General features: G+C 55.5%; 1 protein-coding gene across 1 annotated transcript in view; it reads right to left on the reverse strand.

Moving 5' to 3' along the window:
* MAP7D1 (MAP7 domain containing 1) overlaps positions 1-218 on the reverse strand; it is a 10,753-nt gene extending 10,535 nt beyond the window's left edge. Inside the window, exon 1 of the mRNA XM_026043458.1 lies at positions 125-218. Within this exon, the coding sequence (XP_025899243.1) occupies positions 125-218 (94 nt within the window). The remainder of the gene's footprint in view (positions 1-124) is intronic.
* Between the last annotated feature and the right edge of the window lie 19,934 nt (positions 219-20,152).

Consider the following 20,152-nt stretch of genomic DNA (forward strand, 5'->3'; position numbering starts at 1 on the left):
CGGCACCGGGGGTGCTCGGGGTGCTCGGTAGTGGAGTGTGCAGTACTGGGATGCTCAAGCCCTGGGATGTGCAGCTCCAGGGGTGCACGGTCCTGGGATGCTCAGCCGCTGGGATGCTCGGTACCAGGGGTGCCCTGCTCCAAGGATGCTCGATCCCCAGGGTGCTCAGCCCTGGGGGCGCTCAGCCGCAGGATGCCCGGCCCCACGCTGCGCCCCATGTCTCCTCCAAATGATGCTCTGTGACATTGTCCTCCCCAGGACTGCCTCTTCCTGCCCATACGACCCACGGCCCTGAGCTCACCCTCTCTCCAGCCTCTTCTCCTGCTTCGGCTTCCTTCCTTGCACCCACTCTTCCCACTCCCAACGTGTGAAGACACTCCAGCCTCCAGGAAAGCCCTGGCACCAGCGGAGACGCTCCCTGCCCTCCGCGCTCACCCGCTGCACTTGCAGCACTGCCCACTGCGGCCTGGGCTCAGCCCCTGTTGGGTCAGCCCAATTCAGCTCTCCCCCAATTCACATCGATTTCCTGTTCCAGAGCCCCAGCGCAGCACGAGGGGCCCTGGCCACCCTCCTGCCGGCCACATGAGCCTTAGTCACCATGACTGGCAGCGGAGGGCGCTGGTGCCGTCCCGGGCCCGCATACAGCCGGGACAAGCGCTGGGGACAAGTGCTGGGGCAGGTCTCCCAAGGGACCCAGCGCCCTGCAGAGCGCCCCGGGGCGGCAGGCGGCCACGCGGCACCGTAATCAGGGTGCACTGGGGCACCAGGGTTCACGTGTGGAGGCTTCACGCTGGGCTGATGTCACTCGCCCAGGAGGTTCCCGGCAATCTGCCCTTCCCGCAAGCAGGTTTCCTGCGGCCTCAGCCCCTCTCTCGGAAGTGCATTCCTCTCCCATGGGGCTGCGGTGATTCATGGCTGGGAGCGGGCGGTGCAGCCGGCAGGCCTGGAGCTGTCGGGTGGTGGGGTGGTGTGTGGAGCTGCTGCAGCACCCGGCAATGTGCTGGGGACATCCTGGGAGACAAGGGACTAGTGGGGTGGGAGCAGGTGGCAACGCTGGGACAGGCCGGCACTGCTGTGCGGGCAGCAGCAGGGACACAGGGCCGGTGGGATGTCCGGGGCGCTGGCGCAGCCAGGTCGATGGGTTACATAAGGTGCAGAGCGGCTATCGATCGGCCCAGCCGCCCCATCCTGGGGGCTGGGAATGGCCCCCTCCCTTTCTCATGGAAAAATCAATGGGCTAATTACGAGCTCGTGGTGAGGCGAGCATGCCCGGGCCTTGGGGCTGCTCTGCTCCTGCTCTGGGAGCTGTCATGGCTCGGGCAGGGAGCCGGGCGGGGTCTCCAGCCCTGCGCCCTGTACATCTTGCTGCGATGCGGAGTGAGGGGCCAAGTGCCCCTGGATCCTGCAGCATGGAGCAGACGGCGACGACGGCACAAAGAAGGGATGCACCCAGAAAACAAGCAAGCACGGACCGGGGCTGAGCTCAGTGGGCAAAGTCCTGCGCGGCCGCCGAGCCCCTTCCTCGCACCCGGCCCGGCCCCCCGCCCGCGGACTTTGCCCTCCCTCCCTGCAAGGTCAACCCTGCCGAGCCCTGACGCGGCGCCTCGGGGACGGCGGTGCCGCAGGGCCGCCCGCACGCGCGCGGCGGAGCAGGAGGCGGCAGCGCTGCGGGAAGGGCCGCGGGGATGTCAGTGCCAGGGGTGGCCGCCACGGGCTGCAGCCGTCCCCAGGGGGCACGCGCAGGGCCGCGTCCTGCTGGTGACACAGGCCGGCGAGCGGCTGCGCCCTGCCCTGCGCAAGCTGCAATTATCCCGGCACAGCAGTAATTAGTGGCCCGTAATTGGGCCAGGCTAGGGCCAGCAGAGCCCCACCTCGCCCTCCCGCCCCGGCGCTGGGGCCGATCCCGGCCCTGCTGCACAGCCCCAGGAGCTCCGGGATCACCGCTTGCTCGTCACCGAGCGTTCGTCCCCAGGCCCCGTGGGACCGCACGCAGACCTGCAGCGCCCTCCTGGACCAGTGTGCATGGAGGCCCTGGGGGCTCCATGAAGGCCCATTGTGACCCCCGGCCGGGTGCGCACGGAGGCCCTGGGTGGCTGCACGAATGCATATAGGGTCCCCGGCCCCGCGTGCCCGCAGGTACCGCGCGGCAGAGCCTGGCCCCGGCCCCGCGTGCCCGCAGGTACCGAGGGGCAGAGCAGGGTGCACAGAGGTACCGTACGGCAGAGCAGGGTGCCCGCAGGTACCGCGGGGCAGAGCCGGTCCCGCGGCGCCTCCCGCTCCGTGCGCGCGGAGACCCCTGGAGGCCGCGCGAGGCGCCGCCGGATCCGCCAGCAGCGGGCGCGCGGCGGCCGCGAGGGGCCGCACGAAAGCCCCGCGAGCGCCCGGCGCACCGCGCAGGGACCGTGCGGGGCCGCATGAGGGCCCAAAGGCCCCCAGCCCCCTGCCCACAGAGGCCCTAGGGGATCCATGAAGCCCGTGGGGCCCGCGCGGGCCTGTGCTCGTGGAGCCCCCGCGGCCCACAAAGGCCCCTCAGGCCTGTGCGCGCAGAGGTCCCGGGGGCCGCGCGGAGGCCTGTGCGGCCTCGCTGGCGCAGTGCACAGGAAGGGCCGCAACCCGCAGGGGTCCCAAACGCTGTGCGCATGGAGGACCGGGGGGCTACATGAAGGTCCGTAGGGCTCCCGGGCCCACGAGCCCACCGAGCACCGGGAGCCGCACAAAGACCCATGGCATCGCCCTGGGCCCGCACATGCGGGTGCCCCAGGGGGCTGCACGCAGACCCCTAGGGCCGGAGACCATAGCCCCGGTTCCTTCATCAGCGCAGTGCTGCCAGCGTGTCTGCTGTCCCTCAGAAGGACGGGGCAGACCCTGCGGGCAGACTGCCACGGGGCCATCTGACAGCCAGGACGATGACAAACAGGTATGGCGGTGTACATGCAACCTCCGTGCAGTTACTTTTTTTCCCAAAGCAGCAGGCTTGCTGCCATGTGCCATCTTCATCAAAATGCCCACTGCGGGGAGGTTAACAGCCCACAGTAGGTATCTCTGGCTGCCTGGCAGAGATACTGTTCCCAGTAGGCCTAGAAATTAGACTGGATTAGAAACACAGGCAAGAATGATTTTATGAAAGGCCTAGGTGACAGTCAGAGAATCTGAGGTAACATTCGCAAATGGCACAAGGATTGACCATGACAGATCTCTGCTGCAAAATGATCAGGATCATCAGTTTCAATAGTCCCAGACCAGCTGTGTTTTAAGACCATCGTCTGGAAGACTATAACTGAGAGCCAGGAAAACAAGTTCTCCAAGACAGATTCTGTCTCACGAAGCATCCTTCAGAATGGCTTGAGAGTCATTCTGCCTATTCATGTGATGTTGGATGCATAAAAGAGGAATAGCAAGAAGTCAGGAATGACCCAGATCCTTCACACAACATCGGAAAAGCTGTTACAGGAATACTGCCGCAGCTCGGCTGTCAGCCTCCGATGAAGGAGGTAGGAGCACAAAAGGAGGTTAGAGAAGAGAGTTCTGGGGACTAGAAAATATCCTTATGACTTGAGGTCAAGATGCTCTTCATGCTCAGCACAGAAAGCTGAAAGATCTTCACCATGATGTTCACCTCTGGTGGAGAAGGAGCTTATGGGAGTAGAGACATCTGCTTTTCTAGTGATGGTGTGATGAAATGCAGGGGCTGGAAATGGAAACAGGTGATGCAGGGCTGGGGAACCTCCATTCCTGGGGCTGGCCTCCTGACAGCCTTTTCCAGGACATTGCTTTGTTTTTCTATAAATAATCTACTTGCTTTTTTATTGCATGGATATATTTATTGGAAAACAGAGCTTAGGTTAAAGAAAACAGGTCTCACCGCCTGCATCCCTACCGGCAAAAGGTTTACGGTAATGTTTCAGGGTGTGAACTGAACTCATGTAGAAAGTTGGCTGCTTAATATGGAAACGTACCTGTTTCTATGTTCTTTAAATATGTTTTTCCCTAGTTAAAGTCTTTGCTCTCTCTTGCCTGCGGCTTTCAACCTGGGTGGGTAGGGGTATGGGATTTGCACATCGCGCTCTTCATTTCGCAGGGCTCCTGCAGGGCCCCCTTGGTATTAGGCGCAGGTTCCTGAAGCGGCGCAGCCGGCTGGGCCTCAGGTGGGTGGGCAATTTGGGGATGCCAGGGAAGCTGCGTGCGGGGTGAATTTCCCCTGTTCCGTGAACGTTGCAGCCTGCCCCATGCTCTTCCTCGCCGTTCAGAGCAGCCATCGCCCCTCTGGGCATGCAGCAAAGAGCTCTGCACCAAACCCTGGGGTTTTGTGAAAGCCAAGCTGGTTCCGCTGGAGAGAGGAAGAAGGGGTGAAAAATGGGCTTTTAATGCACTTTCTGTTGAAAAAAAAAAAAAAAAAAAGGGACAGGGTGCTTCTCCCCGTGCACGGACAGCAGGGGGCTGAATTGCACCATGCACTGCAGCGCATCCTGCAGCGCTGTGTACGGCACGTGGAGCTCCCGCTGCTCCGCTCCGCTGCAGCTGCACCCAGGGCTGCTCCGCGAGCTGCAGCACCCACCGGCGCTGCAGAGCTGCAGGGTGCCCTGGCTCTGAGCTGGGCACAGGCAGCTGCGGCTGCGTGGGTGCAAAGTGTGCGAGCAGCGCAGCGTGCACGAGGCCAGAAGCCGCGAGGACGTTTAGGAGCATGGCCAAGGATTATGTGGAGGGAGCGAATTGGTTTTGCACTGTGCATTGGGAAGTGCTTGGCCACCAGTGTCCACTCACAACACAGACAGTGCCTTGGTGCCTTGGTGACTGTTTGTAACTGATCTATAATGGCAGGGAGTTATAGATTGAAAGTATACATATACATTTATATATATGAAAATGCATGGAGCAGTGGATGCTGCCAGCGTGTGTCACTTGTTTCATGCCAGTGTGCTCTATCTTCTCAACACGGTTGGTGACTCCCCATTGAGGAGCGGCAGTCTCTGTGTCACCTGCACGATGTGCCTGTGCTTGGAAGCACTTCTGGAGAGCGTGGGGAAGGCGAACGGGCAGCACTGCAGCTCGCAGCTCTGTAGGAGCTCTGAGAATTGGGTCCTACAGTGCCTCTCAGGGAACGGCTGAAGCTTTCCTTCGGTTCTGTGCATAATTAGAGGATCTCTTTGCATTTACAGTCTTGCCTTTAGCTGCTCTGAGCTTATGGGAAAGCTAGTGGAATGTTTTCTGGCTTAGAGGGAACTAACTTCACCGGGAACAGAGGGACCTGGGCCTTGCTAATTTGTCTCTCACAGAACATTAATTGAATTGCAGATTTAAATTATATGATATTAGAGTATTCTGGAAATCAGATAGAACAAGATTTCCTGGCATTGCGCTGCAGATTTTTTGCTTTATTAACATTTTGTAATATCTGCTATTAGTTTTGCTGGTCGCTATGTCCCCAGCCATCCCAAAAGCATGAGATCCACAGGATGTTATACACAAAGCCTCCAAGTCTATGGCGACCTGCAGGAGTTAAAAGAGGATGTGCATTGCCAGTGCCTTGAGATCCTGCCTTTGCTTTCAAATTATTAGGCAAAATGAGCCAAATAACTAGGGAGCAGGGAGTGCCCCTCATTTGAAGGGAGGTGAAAATCCCAGAAGGTTTCCTGAGGCAGCGCGGCTGCCATGGCACGTGGGGCCTGGGATGCGGTGAATGTCTTAGCAGCGAGCAGGGAACAACCGGGAGGCCTTTCCACACGGGAGAAGCAAAATCCCGCAATGAAATCCTTGGCAAAGTGATTTGCAGTAAGGTCATACCAGGATACTGATTTTATCCAGGAAAAATACCTAAGAGGAATAGTTGGAATACAGCAATGCATGGGACAAATCCGATGGGATGTGTGAGTCTAAGAGATGAAAGAAATGCTTGATACTTGTTAGGAAGAGATAGAAATACAGATACAAGATGAAAGCCTCATAGGTATCATGGTTCTCCATCTGCTTTCATGGGTGGGAGACACACTGGTGTTGCTGAGCAGCTTGGAGGAACAGCTGCTCAAAATTAGGTTTCCCTCAGAAAGGCACCTTTTGTTAAATAAAAAGGAGCCTCAAAAATTACTTTTTATTTATTAATTTTGGCAATATTGGAAATGAAAGCAGAACAGTTTGGGGTCTTGTTTTCTTTCTGTTCAGTTTACGGTGTTTCAGGGCAAAACGTGGAATAAGGAAAAAGAGGGAGAACGTGGTTTGAAACCAAAAGGGACAGCAAAGTCTGAAACATTCCAGATAGGGAAATATTATCTTTTGAAACCTGCAAAACTATTAATCTGAACATTATTAGAAAAAAATAGAAAAATTAATATTTTACTTCGTGGTTAAGACGTTCCTCAAATTCTTTGGGCTTGACACTGTTTTTAGTCTCTCAGAAGGAAATAAAGCCTGAAGTAGATAAAATTAGAGCAGGGGAAGACAGACTGCAAAGTACTCAAAGGGAAGCAAGAGATAACAGGGTACAGTGAAAAAAAGAAGGGCTATTTTCGGATTTGTGTCAAGCCCGTCACGGTCAGGCATGACCTTGGTTTTGTTGGCGGTATTTAGGGGCCTCGCTAACCCCCCTCTCCCCAACCCCTCGGGCCAAATTCCCCCTTCCCAGGGGTGAGCAGCACAGCGATGTGGGCGCTGCTGACAAGGCAAGCAGGGACCATCCACTGCCTTCCTTCGCGCCTCTCCCGTGCCTTTGCTTTCGAGGCCAACGCATTGCTTAGGTAATGGAAAGTCTCCCCAGCTCTGAATCATTGCCGAGTGCGTTTTCGTGAGGCTCCAGCTCTCCGTTATTAATTAGACCCAGGCGCATTTGCAGTGAGCTCATGACAGTAGTGACATCAGCGGCAGATTCCTCGGGTTGCCGTGAAGCCCCGAGCTGCCTTTGTGTGGCGCGCGCCTCGGCAGAGCCCGTGTTGCAGGAGCCGAGCTCCGTGTCTGATCAAAGCTGCCGTGTGCTCGGTGCCAGCCCCGGCGCCAGCGCTGCGTCTTGATGAGCTGCGCAGGCTCTCGCAGTGAAAGGCGAGTCAAACTCGCTGACGCTTACGGCAGCGCTTCAGCAGACACGTTCTTCAAATCTTGCAAAGAAAAAGAAAAGAAAAAGAAAACTGCTATTTCCCTCTGTTTTTGAAGATGTTTTCCAGTTGTCTTATGCGCTTGTTAACTTCCCTTAACAACTCCGTTCTCTGTTAACCCCTGGGTCTGTTCCGTTTCAGCCTCTGCAGCTCCTTGGTGCCTGCAGTGCGGGGCTCCCTCCGGGCCTGGGGACCGTGATGCTCTGAGGATGCACAGGTAGGATGCTGCCTTCAGCATAGCCCAACATATGAGAACCCGGTTCCTGGCCCAAATGGCTCTCAGCTCCCTCCTTTCTTCAGAACAGTGTTGATTTCACCACTCGCCATGAGCAGTGGTACGGAAAGGGGCCAGAGCTGGCCGTAAGAGCTGGCCATTCAGCTAAGGCTGCTCTTGAGTGAAGAGGACTAAATCATATTAAAAACACACCGAGGGAAAACAAAATAGAAAAAGAGTTGGAAAACTTATTCTGAGATGAGGATGGGGATTCTCTTTAGGGTAACAGTTTATTTAAGCCTTTGGTGCTGGGTAGATTTTGCAATGGCCAAGAGAGGAAAACAGAGGCAGCACAAGGATTTGAGCTGCTCCCTGCTACACCTGCCATGAATCAAACCTGGTGACCAGCACCTGCAGATCCACTTCATGCTCTGCACAGTCCTGTCATTTTCTCCTACATTTATGAATTTTGTTGCAAAAGGGCCTGTTGGGAACATCCTGACTAGACACCGGTGATGCTCCTCTATTTGAAAACCAGTTGCAAAGCCTGATGTGCTACTGTTCAACTTGAGAAAGGCTTAGAGTTGCTTGTTCTAAACCAATATATGGCATGGGTTGTGTTACTTTATATATGACTGGATCATTTATTATAATCCCCCATGTGACATTTGGAGAAGGGGGCTGGTTCTTGGCTGTGTTCAAGCAGATGGGGCTGCTCCTGCTGATGGGGCTGCGCTCTCCTTACTGCAGTACGCTCTAGTGCATTTCTCTCTAGCAGGAGATGGGAGCAGAAGCCTCCTTGGGGGAAAAGCTACATGTTTCTTAGAAAATACTAGCATTATATTATATGGAGGAGCTGTTCCTCTTAGGTATTTCACAAGGGCTTTTCAGATTACTGGATGCATTAGCCTATTTTGGACCGTGGTCTGAGAGCACTTCCCTGCAACAACAGTCTGGAGTAAATCCTGGCAATCTCTTTCAAGGAGAGTCTTGCTCAGAGTAAGAAGAGATGTGAGTGCTCCTGCCATGCGGCTGGGAACGGGAGCCTCCTCTCCATATGGCAGAGCCCGTGCAAGGTGAAATATCTCCAAGTTACACATACTTATCATGGCATAAATTATTAGCAACTGTTGTTGGAAAGTGTGGTTCATGCAAGAGGAGTGAACAGTCTTGCTTCTCCCCAGTACAGGCATTTTTACAGCCAGCTGAAACCACAAGAAACATGGGCAGGAATTCAGGCTGTTGGAGATAGAAAGAGACACAGTTTCCAAGAGCTGATAAAAAAAAAACAGCCTGCAATGTCTGTTCTTTCAAAACCAAGCAAAGGCAGGAGTAGCTGCCATGCCAGCTTTGTTTTTTATTGTGCACCAGACAGCGGAGCATCTTCGGTGACACTGTGGCCATCTCCATCCTCCTCCTTCAACCCAGTTTCACCTCCCAGTCCCGCTACCTGGAGGAGAGTGGTGTCTCGGACAGAGGGGACAGGGTTGGCAGGAGATGGATGTGTCTGAGAGATGCTGCAGGGAAATTCAGATCAGCAGGGCTGGACTCTTCCCCAGGACCTGGCCTGGACACGCATCCCCTGCTTCGTGCCCGGTGGTGCTCTCACTGCTTGCTAGACGGTGGTTTTGGACTTGGCTGGAGAGGCAGACTGCTCAGGGCAGCTGGGTCGTGAGCTAATGGGAAGGACTTGAGCCAGAAGCCATCAATCCTGGTCTGCAAGCGTTGTCTGAAATCATTAACAGCTTTCTGCAAAAGGAGCAGAACTGCACCTGGTTTTAAACTCCATTAGGAAGGTAAATCCTAGCTCCAGGTGTGATGGGTCTGCCCCGGCGTGGCGGCCTGTGCGGATGTCAGGTGTCAGAGGAAGCCTCGGGCCGTGGGGAGCTTTGCTAGGTCGGGCTGAGAGCAGCAGCAGGTCTTGGACGTGCTGGGCCTGTCTGCGAGGATTTACTCGAGGCGATGTTGGACCACGCTGACCCTGGGCATTTCCACTCCTAGGGAATGTGGTGGATGTCCTAGGGACATCACTCTCACTTAGCTGTGTGCAGAAAGCCGGCAGGATCTGGACTGTAACTGTTGCCATGCTGATGCTTTGCTGCATGCTAGTAAACCATCAGTAGTTCAAGAAACTGCTGCAGCTAATGCCAGAGACCACTTACACCCATTTTTCAGATGTTTGTAATTGTCTGAAACATTCAGCTGAGATTCCCACATGCTGTTTGTGCCAGAAGATGAGCTGTTTTGGAAAAAACGGAGGAAAATTACCATGATACTTCTGAGTATATGGGGGAAGAGATATTATTTCCCCATTGTTTATAAACAAGTTCTTGTGCTTTAAAAAAAATCAGCTCTACAGCTGGCAGAACCTGCAGGGAGGTGCCGGAGCTTGGCAAGCGGCAGCCCCTGCTGTGCGGCGTCTTTGTGTGTCAGGGCGCTTTGTGTCCCGTGCGGGACTCGGGAGGCGACAGGCTGCAGGATGCACTGGCTGCAAAGCTGCAGGGCTCTCACCCAGCCAGTGCCTCCTTGGGGGTGCGGTTCAAGCATAAGTTGGCAGTTACAGCCCAGAAAACTTTGATTCGCTCATGGTGCAGCTCAGAAACAGGCAGAATTCAGCAAATCCTTTTCCTTCAGAGGAAGTACTTGCCCTATCCTCTCCCCCTGTTCCTTCTCCGTATCTTGAAGCAAAAGGGGTTCCTCTCTAGCTTGATTTCCTGGCATACCGGGTGGCTCAGGCAGTGCTCGGCTGCTGCCAAGCTTGCTGACACTCCTGGCAGGGCCCTGGGGGAGGCTCTGCTGCCTCCCAGCGTCATCCCGCGGGCGCGGGGGCCCGGGCTCCTTGGCCGCCCCAGCTCGCCAGGCTGGCAGATGGGCACCCCTGGCTCCCGGGCGCGCTGCGTCCCCAGCGCTTTGCCACGCGGGCTGCTGCAGAGCAGGGGCTGCCAAGCCGCCCCGCAGCTCGCCAGATGGACTGCCCGGCTCTCAGGAACCGTCTGCTCCTCGGCTGCCTCTTTGGCAGGCTCGGCCTCCCCACTCTGGCCCTTCCTGGTGCACCTCGGGCAGCTCTGCAATAACCTGGAGGGATGCTCAGCAGCTGGGACCTTGGGGCCTTCCTGGTGAGTGGCCAGAGCAGCAGGACAAGCGCATCCTGGAAAGCCCGTAGCCTGAGTCCCTTCCCTGGCACCTCAGCACCTCGGCGGGCTGTCCGCCAGCTCCTGGGCTCTTGCTCTGCTGTCCGTGTCACAGGCTGTTCCCAAGCCAGGGACACGGATGTCCCAACTTGCCAGCGCTTGTCTCTCCCTGCCAGAGCCCCTCAGGCTCCAGCCTGGGGACCTGGGGGTCTCACAGCGAGCTGCTGCAGAGGGTCTGGGCATGCACCCGTTCACAGACACCTTCTGGGGATCTCGGGGTCTCTAAGCTCAGGGATGTTGGTTCCTGCAGAGCTCGCCCGTCCGCACGGTGCCACGTGGGGAGTAGGACGCGGTCTCCGGCTGCACGTTGACAGAGCCCCTTCCTGCTCTGCCCTCCATTCATCCGGGCTCTAACAACACCACCGTGGCAGTCTCAGCTCTGTGGGGTGACTGTAAGAGATTAATGGGGCTCTTTCCGCTCACACCCTCACCACCAAATGCACAAGGGTCGAAAGACTGAGAGGCAATTACATCCCCAAACATAAGTAAGTTATTGAAAAGTCCTGCTGGCAGAGACATCAGGCTGTAATTTCAGTGTGTGAGTGAAAATATTATTCTCTAGTGTGAGGGGAGAAGTGATGAAAGAACAAGAGGCTTTTTAAGACGACTCAGGAACACCAAGTTACACCAGGACAAAAGCTGAGCAGCAGTTTCCCCAAACCCAAGCTTTCTGCGTTAATGTTTCAAATGTGATTAAACCATAATCGGGAGGTTTTCTGTGGTCCAGGATGTGATTCCTGACAATGGGGGGCTGCAGACGAGCTTAGCCAAGGTTGGAGCAAGAGCTAGTTAATCTTGGGGAGTTTGCAGGGACTGGGGGATCCCATGGCTAGGAGACACTGGGGCTATTCCCGCCTGCAGAGGGTCACTATGGGGCAATGTATGGCCAAATCTGTATGTTCAGGAAGTTGCTTGGGCGCTGTGGTGGGGAGCAGGCATCGTGCAGTGCCGGGAACGGCGGTGCTCCCTGCTCGGCCTCCCTCGCCCACCGTTGTCCCCACGGAGCCGCTGTCCCTGCGGAGCCGCTGTCCCCACGGAGCCGCTGTCCCCACGGAGCCGCTGTCCCTGCGGAGCCGCTGTCCCCACGGAGCCGCTGTCCCCACGGAGCCGCTGTCCCCCGGAGCTGCCCAGCAGCTCCGCAGCACCAGCCCAGCCCCTTCCTGACCCTCTCAGAGGCTCCCGGCCCCCGCTACAATCGCAGCCCTTCAAGCCGCGGTGCCCAGGAGAGCAGGGGGGATCACACGCAGTGCCGCAACAGACCGGGGGATGTGGAAGGACGTTTGTCTCCCTGAGCTAGGCTTTGGTTGCTCGCGAGCCGCCTGCCTTTCATGTGCTTTCAAAGGCAGCCCTGATGTGTGGAGAAGCAGCTCTTTCAAATTGCAGAACTTCCCCGACTGCCTGTGTTGTGCTGAGAGCCGTAATCCAAGCCAGAGAGCTGCAGGGAAAGGGATGCCTGTATGGACATACACACAGACCCAACATGGCTAGACACACGTGCACTTGCATGCACTTGGTGATACACACATGCACATGCAGGTCCACATACACACATGCGGGGCTGGAATAGAGGATCTCTGGAGGCCCCTTGCAAGGTTTTTATCTTAATATCTTTGCAACAAATGCACCAGTACTGAGCTCTGCCCAGCATCTTGAATGGTGTCACTGGTGCCCAGAGCCGTGGGTAGTGGTGTGTTCAGGCCTGGCTGCTGTGCTGGGTCTGCAGTCCCTGGTCAGATGGGGTTCTGCACGTTGGGTGGAGGGTGGATGCGCTCAGCCCGGTCCCAAGGCACATGCTGTGTGCAGGGCTGGCCCGACTGGCTCCACTGCACACACTGCCCTCATAACATGACCCCGGGGATGGAGAAGATGCTTCCTCACAGGCAGAGAAGCAAGTAAACCAGCCGTGCTCCCGGGCATGCCTGGTGACAGGACTGCCAAGTCATCCCCAAGTGAAGCGGGGAGGGCAGAGGAGGCGAACATCTCCAAACAGTGGAGGATAAGGCAATGCTCAAGGACATTGCTGGGGTATAAGGGTCACTCCGCAAGGCTGGTCTCTCCATCCTGTTGCTTGGGTTCATTTTTGACCCGTGGAGCAGTAGCCGAGGGCTGCTGGATCTGGTTGCGGGGTCACTTCAACAGGTTGGCATTGCCCTGTGGACAGGCCGCTGGGTCCTTGCCCTTCCCTGCACATCCCTGCCTGTGCAGGCTGCTCCTGGGCCGAGCGCCCCGTGTGCTCCCCGCTGCTCCAGGTCTCTCCCCGTCCCTTCACCCCGTGCTCGGGGGAGCGCGCGAGCCTCGGGAAGAGGAAACATCCGTAATGCGATAAAGAGCAGAACATCCCGTTTCCGTGGCAACCACGTCTCTCCCAGCAGCGGCCCCGGCTGGGCGGCATCCCCGCCAGAGGGCACTGGGCACTCGTGGATGCGGCGGCTGCAGCCGCCGCGCGCGGGGACCGGCACCGGGACGGGATGGGGACGGGATGGGGATGGGGATGGGGACCGGGACAGGGACAGGGACAGGGACGGGATGGGGATGGGATGGGGATGGGGATGGGGACAGGGACAGGGACGGGATGGGGATGGCGACGGGGATGGGGACCTGCATGGGGACGGGGACGGCTCCGCTCTGGGTTGCTTCCCTGCCCCGCGGTGGGCATGGGGCTGCAGGAGCCGGGTGCTCTTTGCTCCTGGACACGAGGTGGGTGCTGGCCCGGGGCAGCGCCCCGCTGTCCTCCTGCTGTCCCCAGGGTCACGTGGAGACGTGGGCTCCTCTCCTCCCTGGGGATCCTGCACTCCAGCACAGATGATGTTGGCATCTCCCGCTGAGCGGTCGCTCTCCTCTCCATCAGATGTGCAGTTTGTCCTTTAAATCTGGCTCTCAGCCCTTCTGAAGCAAGACCCGCATCAGCCTGAGCCCCTGCTTTTTCCTCTTTCACTGGCTGCTCTCCTCGTGCTGTGTGGCACTGCTGGGGACCAGGTATTCACCCGCTCTGTGCCAGGCCTTGTGCAGCTTGGGCAGACTGTGCCCTGCTCCCGTCGCTGGTGGGGTTTAGCCAGGGCTTTGCCTTGCTCACCTGGACCTGCAGTCCTAGGGGCTTTGCCAACCCGCAGGCTCTTAGGAAAAGCTGATGGGAGGAGGATCTTGGCTTTCTTTGATGGGTTAGGGCAGTTTTCTTGCTCTTTTAATGGGCTGGAAAGTTCCAAATGCAGAGAGCCTACAAAAATATATCAACAGTTTTTACCCTTGTGCAGAAAGATTGTCCATCCTCAGTCCAAGCAAGAGCAAGAAGAGGGATCTGCAGGAGCTTTCAGGCCTTGTACTGAGCCTGGCACCGGCTTCCGTGGAGCAGCAGGCTCCGAAGCCTCTTTGCTGGACTTCAGCCACGCAGGGCTGTGTTGTGCGAGCCGCAGCACAACGGGGTGATGTTTTTGTGGCTGGCAAGGCAAGGCTTTGGGTTAGAGCTGGGTTTACATTCAGCTTATCAGGTTGGATCTGCATTTGTTTTGAACACTGGCAAATGGTGAGCTCCTGGCTCGGAATACTTGTGAAGAGGAGATAGATAGATATTTACACATCTGTCATTAACCTAAAAATAAAATCAAGTGGCAGATTACCTGTTTCAGTTCTTTTTTCTTTCTTTGTGGAAATGTAGAGGTCTGAATTCTTGCAGAGAATAGAAAGTGATTGGTAAACCTTGAAAGTCCCTAGAGAGCTGGTCCGTACACAGCCTATCTCTGCTAATGCAGCCAGGCAAGACCCTGGAGAATGGGAAGAAACACTGAGGATGCCCAGGCAATGTTTGGACACAAGTCATTAATCACACATCTTGTCCTCTAGATCTTTGCTTTGGCAAGGAGAAGCTCCCTCTGTGCTCTGATTGCTTCTAGGGACAGCAAATACCCCAGCATCAACCTTTGGGACCATCACCTGCACTGTGCTGGCTGCAGAGCATCTGGGTATCCCTCTGCCTTCACCAGCAGGAGCTGATCACTAGCACTGCTGCAGACATTGTGTCAACCTAATCCAGCTTTCTTTCTAATTTGGAAATTAGAAGCAGATGATGAGCTGCAATCTGTGACTTGTGATGGCTGCAGTTTAAGGCTTTGCTTCTGGGAGTGGTCTGTGGACCATGCTGTTGGCCAGACTGTGCCAGGGCATGGCCTGGGATTGTGCTCTTTGGCATGGTCAGCGCTGTGCCTGTAACACGTAACCATCGGCATGATGGCAGGAGCAGGCTTGAGCGAGCCGGCCTGACTTAGCTCATCACAGACTTCACTGATGGTGCTGGATACTGCTGGAAGTTGCACATGGGTTTATTCTTCCAAACTCATACATCCCTGCCCCTGTTGAGGAAGCGCGGGCTGACCCCTTGGAGCTGGAGCAGGCTGCACTGCACAGCAGCTTCTTGCCACCATCAGCAACCCCAAGTGCAGAGTGCAGTTCCAAGTTCAAGCCAACCATTCAGGCTGTCTTGTGCGTGGAGCAAGAGGTAGCTGGGACCCATTCTACCATAGACACTGTCCTTCCCTCTGAGACAGCCCATCTTGTTCTGAAATTCGTGTTTTCCCTTCACTGAGCTGTGACATCTCTGACTGCACATGTAACTTTAGGGCATCTTGATTAGGTGGGACGCATCCTGTCCCAACATACAGGCTGAGTGTGTCCAGATGGAGAATTAGAATGGAATATCAAACGCTCCTCACATCGCTTAAGAGAAACCTTTGAGTCATTTGCTCCAAGGCTGTGTGGGTGTGTGGGTACTTGTGTTCCTGTGTGTGAGCTTGCACCTGGCTGCTTGTGCAGTCAGATGGATGCTGTGCACCGGGCAAGGATGGCACCCACTGCGGGTGGGTGCTTCGGGCATACCCAGGCCCAGGCTGCCTCTCTACGTGCATGGGGACCCGATGTGCATCTGCAGGGGACTGCTAAAGAGCACGGGCAGACTCGTGTGCAGCTGCTGGGCTTCGCTGCATGCAGCAGCACACGAGGCGAGGTTCCCGGCGTGGCCACCACGGCTCCCTGCAGTGATGCCCTTGGACAGGCACCGTGTGAGCAGAGCGGGCTGGAGAACACTCCATGGGGAGCAAAGCCACTCCGATCACCTCTAAAATGCCTTATGCGATCAGACACTTATCACCTTAAATCCCCAGCTTGTCTCAGGTCACGTACCACAACCGGTCTATTACTAATATCATTAAGATCCCTTTGCTGGCTTCTAAATAATAAGCATAGGCGGGGAAGCTGTGATTAATGGAGGGCTGATGGATGAAACCCCCTGTCACCATTTAATACCTGTAACAATAGATTCATTAACTAGGATTAGTTTCAGACATAAGCTTTCTATACCCATGGCTATTACTCACTCAGTTCATTAACAGGACAGCATTAGTTCTGGTACCTTTGAGCTAGGATACATCCTGCATACCAATGACGCCCAGCACTATAACTTTCAGGAAATCTGTAGAGTGTTTATAAAAAGCCGCAATCTCTTAATTCAGGTCTGTCAGTGCCAGCAGTCCTGCTTGCAGTTGCTCTGTGCTTCCCTTCTGCAGGAGAAGGACGGGGGTGACGTGCCCAAACACTGGCTCTTGCCTGGGACAGGGGCCAGGACCGCTGCCCGGACAGCCACACGGAAGCTGCCGTGCGTGCCGAGCGCTCCCCATTTTTTTAGCCTATACCTGGTCTGTCTTTAAGCATATTTATGCCCACAGTCTCTGGAGACCAGCAGCTGGACAGTGTTCGATGGGAAAGCAAATGAATGCAGGTGAGGGAAGATCCTTGGTTTCTGGAGAAATCCAGAGCTTGCCAGTGGTGACTGAAGAGGCCAAGGCAGCACTGAGAAAGAGCAGTCACAGAGACACGGAGGATTTGGGATGTAGTGGGTCAGCTGGCAATAGGGGAGGCTGAGTTTGCTCTCCACGTTGATTGTCACATAGGAAAATGCTCCCACACCAATTGCCAGATGTTTGAGCAGCCTGGGATTTTGCAGTGCTGGCTTAGCTGTGACGGGGCATTGGGAGAAAAAGAGCCACCAGGTCTTGCTTAGCAAGAGAGTGAAGCTACAGGGAGTGAGGTTTCCCAGGGAATCTCCTGTGCCTTCTGCTAATCGGGTACCTTAGGGGCAGTGGTCAAGGTGGGGTTGGGTTCTTCAGGTCAGTGAGTGGTTGCATAAAATGGGTAGGATGATTCCTGCCAGGAGAGGGGCTGAAGAGCTCCCCGTGCCTTGGAGGAACCGAGTGGAACGGAGCAGGTTCCACTGCTCGGGCTTAGCCGCTTTGCTCAGACAAAGCCTGCACACAGACAGGATGCTCCTCTGGTCAGAAAAGCTGTGGAAAAATGTACATGAATCCAAAAATAGCTGACAGTTGAAGTCAATCTGCAGGATTTTAGTCTACTGTGGAAAGTGCCTTCTCAGTTTATCATAATAAGTGTGATAAGTTCATTGTTACAGAAAATGCACAATATGTTTGGCCCAAAAAGCAAAATAAGGCTTTTGAGGATGCAAAAGCAAAGCTGAGTTCTTGCATTTTGATACATTTCAATTTCAGCCTCATCCCTATTAGTATTCAGTACTGAGCCAGGGGGGTAGGAGCTGCGATATTGCACATATGGAAAGATAGGAAAGATAACCCATTTCCTCTAAGAACATTAGCATGGGCTAGAAGAAATCTCTTTGGGATTGAGGGAGAGGAATTGTGGAGGGAAGAGGAAGGAGGAGAGGTAATTACATTTTATAGATAACTATGGGGATGGGAGGAACCGGCGTCACGGACAGCAGAGCCACGGGCCACCTCCCGGTGGGATGTATGGACCTTCCTCCATCTCTCCTAGTAGCCAAAGGAGCCCTCTGGCCCAAGGCAGGTGTCCCCAGAGCAAAGTTACACAACACAGGGTGCAGACACTAACTCCAGTCTGACCCGCCTGCCTGCCCACGGAGCTACGTGTGTGTTGGGCACACGGGTGGGAATGGCATGTGTGGCTAGAGGTTAATTTGGAGGTCGCCTTTAGATTAAGTGTGAAAGAAACCAGGAAATGTGAGCTCTGTGGTGTAAAGCAGCTGGCTGCAACAGACCCTGTGTGAGCAGCAGTTGAACCACAGTTACTGGGTTTCTCTTGAGGGCAAAGAAAAGTGCACGGTTTGGCACCTGGGTTGGGATAACCCCGTGCACGGAGCCAGGCTGGGAATGGATTGGCTGAGTCTTGTTTATATGGCCTATGGACTGAATGTTAACCGACAGCGCACTGGCCTTGCGGAGCAGGAGAATGCAGTGCAGTGTGCTGGGAGCACGGAGGCTGGCACACTGCAGCCAAACAGCCCCTCTGCCCAGGGCTGCCGGGGCTGTGTCTGAAATACAGGGCTACGGGTTGGACCTCCGGGTCAACAGGGACGTAGGGAAGCTGCTGATCTCCTGTTGCTAACTGCTCTCACAGTGCTGGGGACATCGGAGCGCTGCGTGGTCCCTGCTCCACGGACATCGGCTGGGCTCCGGCTTTTCAGGGAGGGAGGCAGAGGACAGCAGCCGCACTGCGGCGTGAGGACCCTGCAGGTTTGCAGGATGCTGCCAGCTGCATGTGCATGCATTGACCACACAGCACCTCCACGTCCCCGTGCACCAGCAACGCGTGTGCAGAGAGCCATTTGCTAGCACAGGTGTGTTCTGTGTGCACACAAGTATGTTCATGCACGAACCTACAAACGTAGATGTGTTGGCATGCTGAAGAAGGGAGGCAGTCCCACTGGTGTCACCGCTCGTGAAGGGGATACCCAAGCTGATGTGTGACCTTCTCCTTGGAGAAAAGGCATAGAAATGGGTAGAGGAAACACTCATGGCCTACCCCAATAGCAGTGAAAGAATCATCTCCCATGAAGTGAGCTTGAGTTTTACTTCTGAGTGTCTGTAAAAGAAGCCCAGATCTTGACTGTGGCCCTCTCAAATGCCAGCTTTGCTCTGAAGCAGGAAGGGAACCTTGTACCTGACCCTGGGCCTAATCCAAGAAGAGCTGAGACAAGTTACAAAGCCAGTCCCACCCACTGTAAGTGGTAGATACCCTGTGTTTATGGTAATAACAATAATTTACCCTTCACTATCACCTTCCAGCTGAAGAGCATAAAGCCCTTTGCAGGCATTAATTATCATTAGCCTAATGACATGGTTGATGAAACGGAGGCCGTGAAAGCTGGAGGGATCCACCCCAGGTCCCAAGGCCCATGCCGTGGCAGAGCCCGCACTTAGGTCCGGGTTTCCTTGGCACACGTGGAGGTGGGTGCAGGGTGACTCCATAGCCAGGGGGCTCCTGAGAGTTTGGCCTCTGCCCTGGGGAGGCCGGAGATTTGTCGTGGGCTGGAGATGGGCCTGTTTCCACCTGCTCCCCGGGACATCCCTGCGGCACCAGGGGCCAGGGCACGGCAGCAGCAAATGTCTTGTTGGGCTCGAGACGCTTTAGGGGTTATTACTGATTGCAAGGGGATTGGCCATGGGGCCGGGCAGGGGCTATGTGGGACTGGGGACGCAGCAGCATCGTGGGGACAAAGCGGGGCCTGAAGGAATGTGCGGAGCCGAGGAGGAGCTGCCGCCTTCCTCTCCCTTCCCAGACACAACCTGCTCTCATTATCCTGAGCCACCACAGGCGCTAACGCACACAAATATATTCTAATTTATTAGAGCTGGCAAAGATCTCTTTGCAGAGAGCGAACGTTTTATTTTTGAGGCTCAGTGGTTCAAGTGTTTGAAAGGGCAGCATTCTCTGTGCCTCCAATGTGGGGCTAATGATAATCTAAATTAGTTATTGGAAATAATTACCAAGGCTTTATTGTGCCAAGCATAGCAGAGCCCTGGAGAGCAGTCGCGCTCAGACACGGCCATGCAGCTAAAAGCTTTGATGCTTCATTAATATTCAAGGAGAGTCTTTGGCTGTTTTCCCTCCTCCCCTGCGAGCCGCTGCAGCTCTCTGAATGAACCCAAGGCCTCCGGTGACACCGGCGAGGGGCTGCCAATTGAAATTAGCAGTGGTACAATATCAAAGTTCACTGCACTCCTAATCTCAAATGGAAAAGGTGGGTTTCGGAAGATGCTATCGCTCCACGAGGTGATGAGGATTCAGTGCCGAGACGGCTCCTTCTGGCTCCAGGCGCCTGGTTCTGGGCTGAGATAATGCTGGAGAGGTAGCATCTCCAAGGTTGTCCTACACAGCTGGGGTTTATGATATAATGGACCAAACCAGCTGCATAATTAATCAGCCTATATTTTTCCCCTAGTAAATCTTCCTGTGATGGGCAAACAGAAGCCCCGGAGCTGTGCTTGCCTGCCAGAACCGTGGTGCTGTATGCGTGTCTTTTGCTTTTTCTTCTGCCCATTTCTCTTTTGGAATAAATGATTTGAAAGCGACTCCAGCGCTGTTCACAAGGATGCGGGAATCTCGGGGATGCTGTTATGTTTTTGCATGCGAAGCAGCTGCCGTCTCGCTTCCCAACCTTTGGGCTCCGCGCAGGACAGCAGGATGTATTTTTGGAGGCGGATTGGCCTGGCAGGGCTCCAGGGAGAGTTTCCTCTCCTTGCTCGGGATTCGGTGCTGATAAACAATCCAGCGGCGGTGCCTGCGGGCAGTGCCCGGGGCAGGGGCAGTGTCCGTGCAAGACATGAGAGCCGCGCTCAGCAGGGCCTGCGGGG

This window comes from Nothoprocta perdicaria, unplaced genomic scaffold (assembly GCF_003342845.1).
Source record: "Nothoprocta perdicaria isolate Ctin4 unplaced genomic scaffold, notPer1 scaffold_33, whole genome shotgun sequence".
Taxonomy (NCBI): Eukaryota; Metazoa; Chordata; class Aves; order Tinamiformes; family Tinamidae; genus Nothoprocta; species Nothoprocta perdicaria.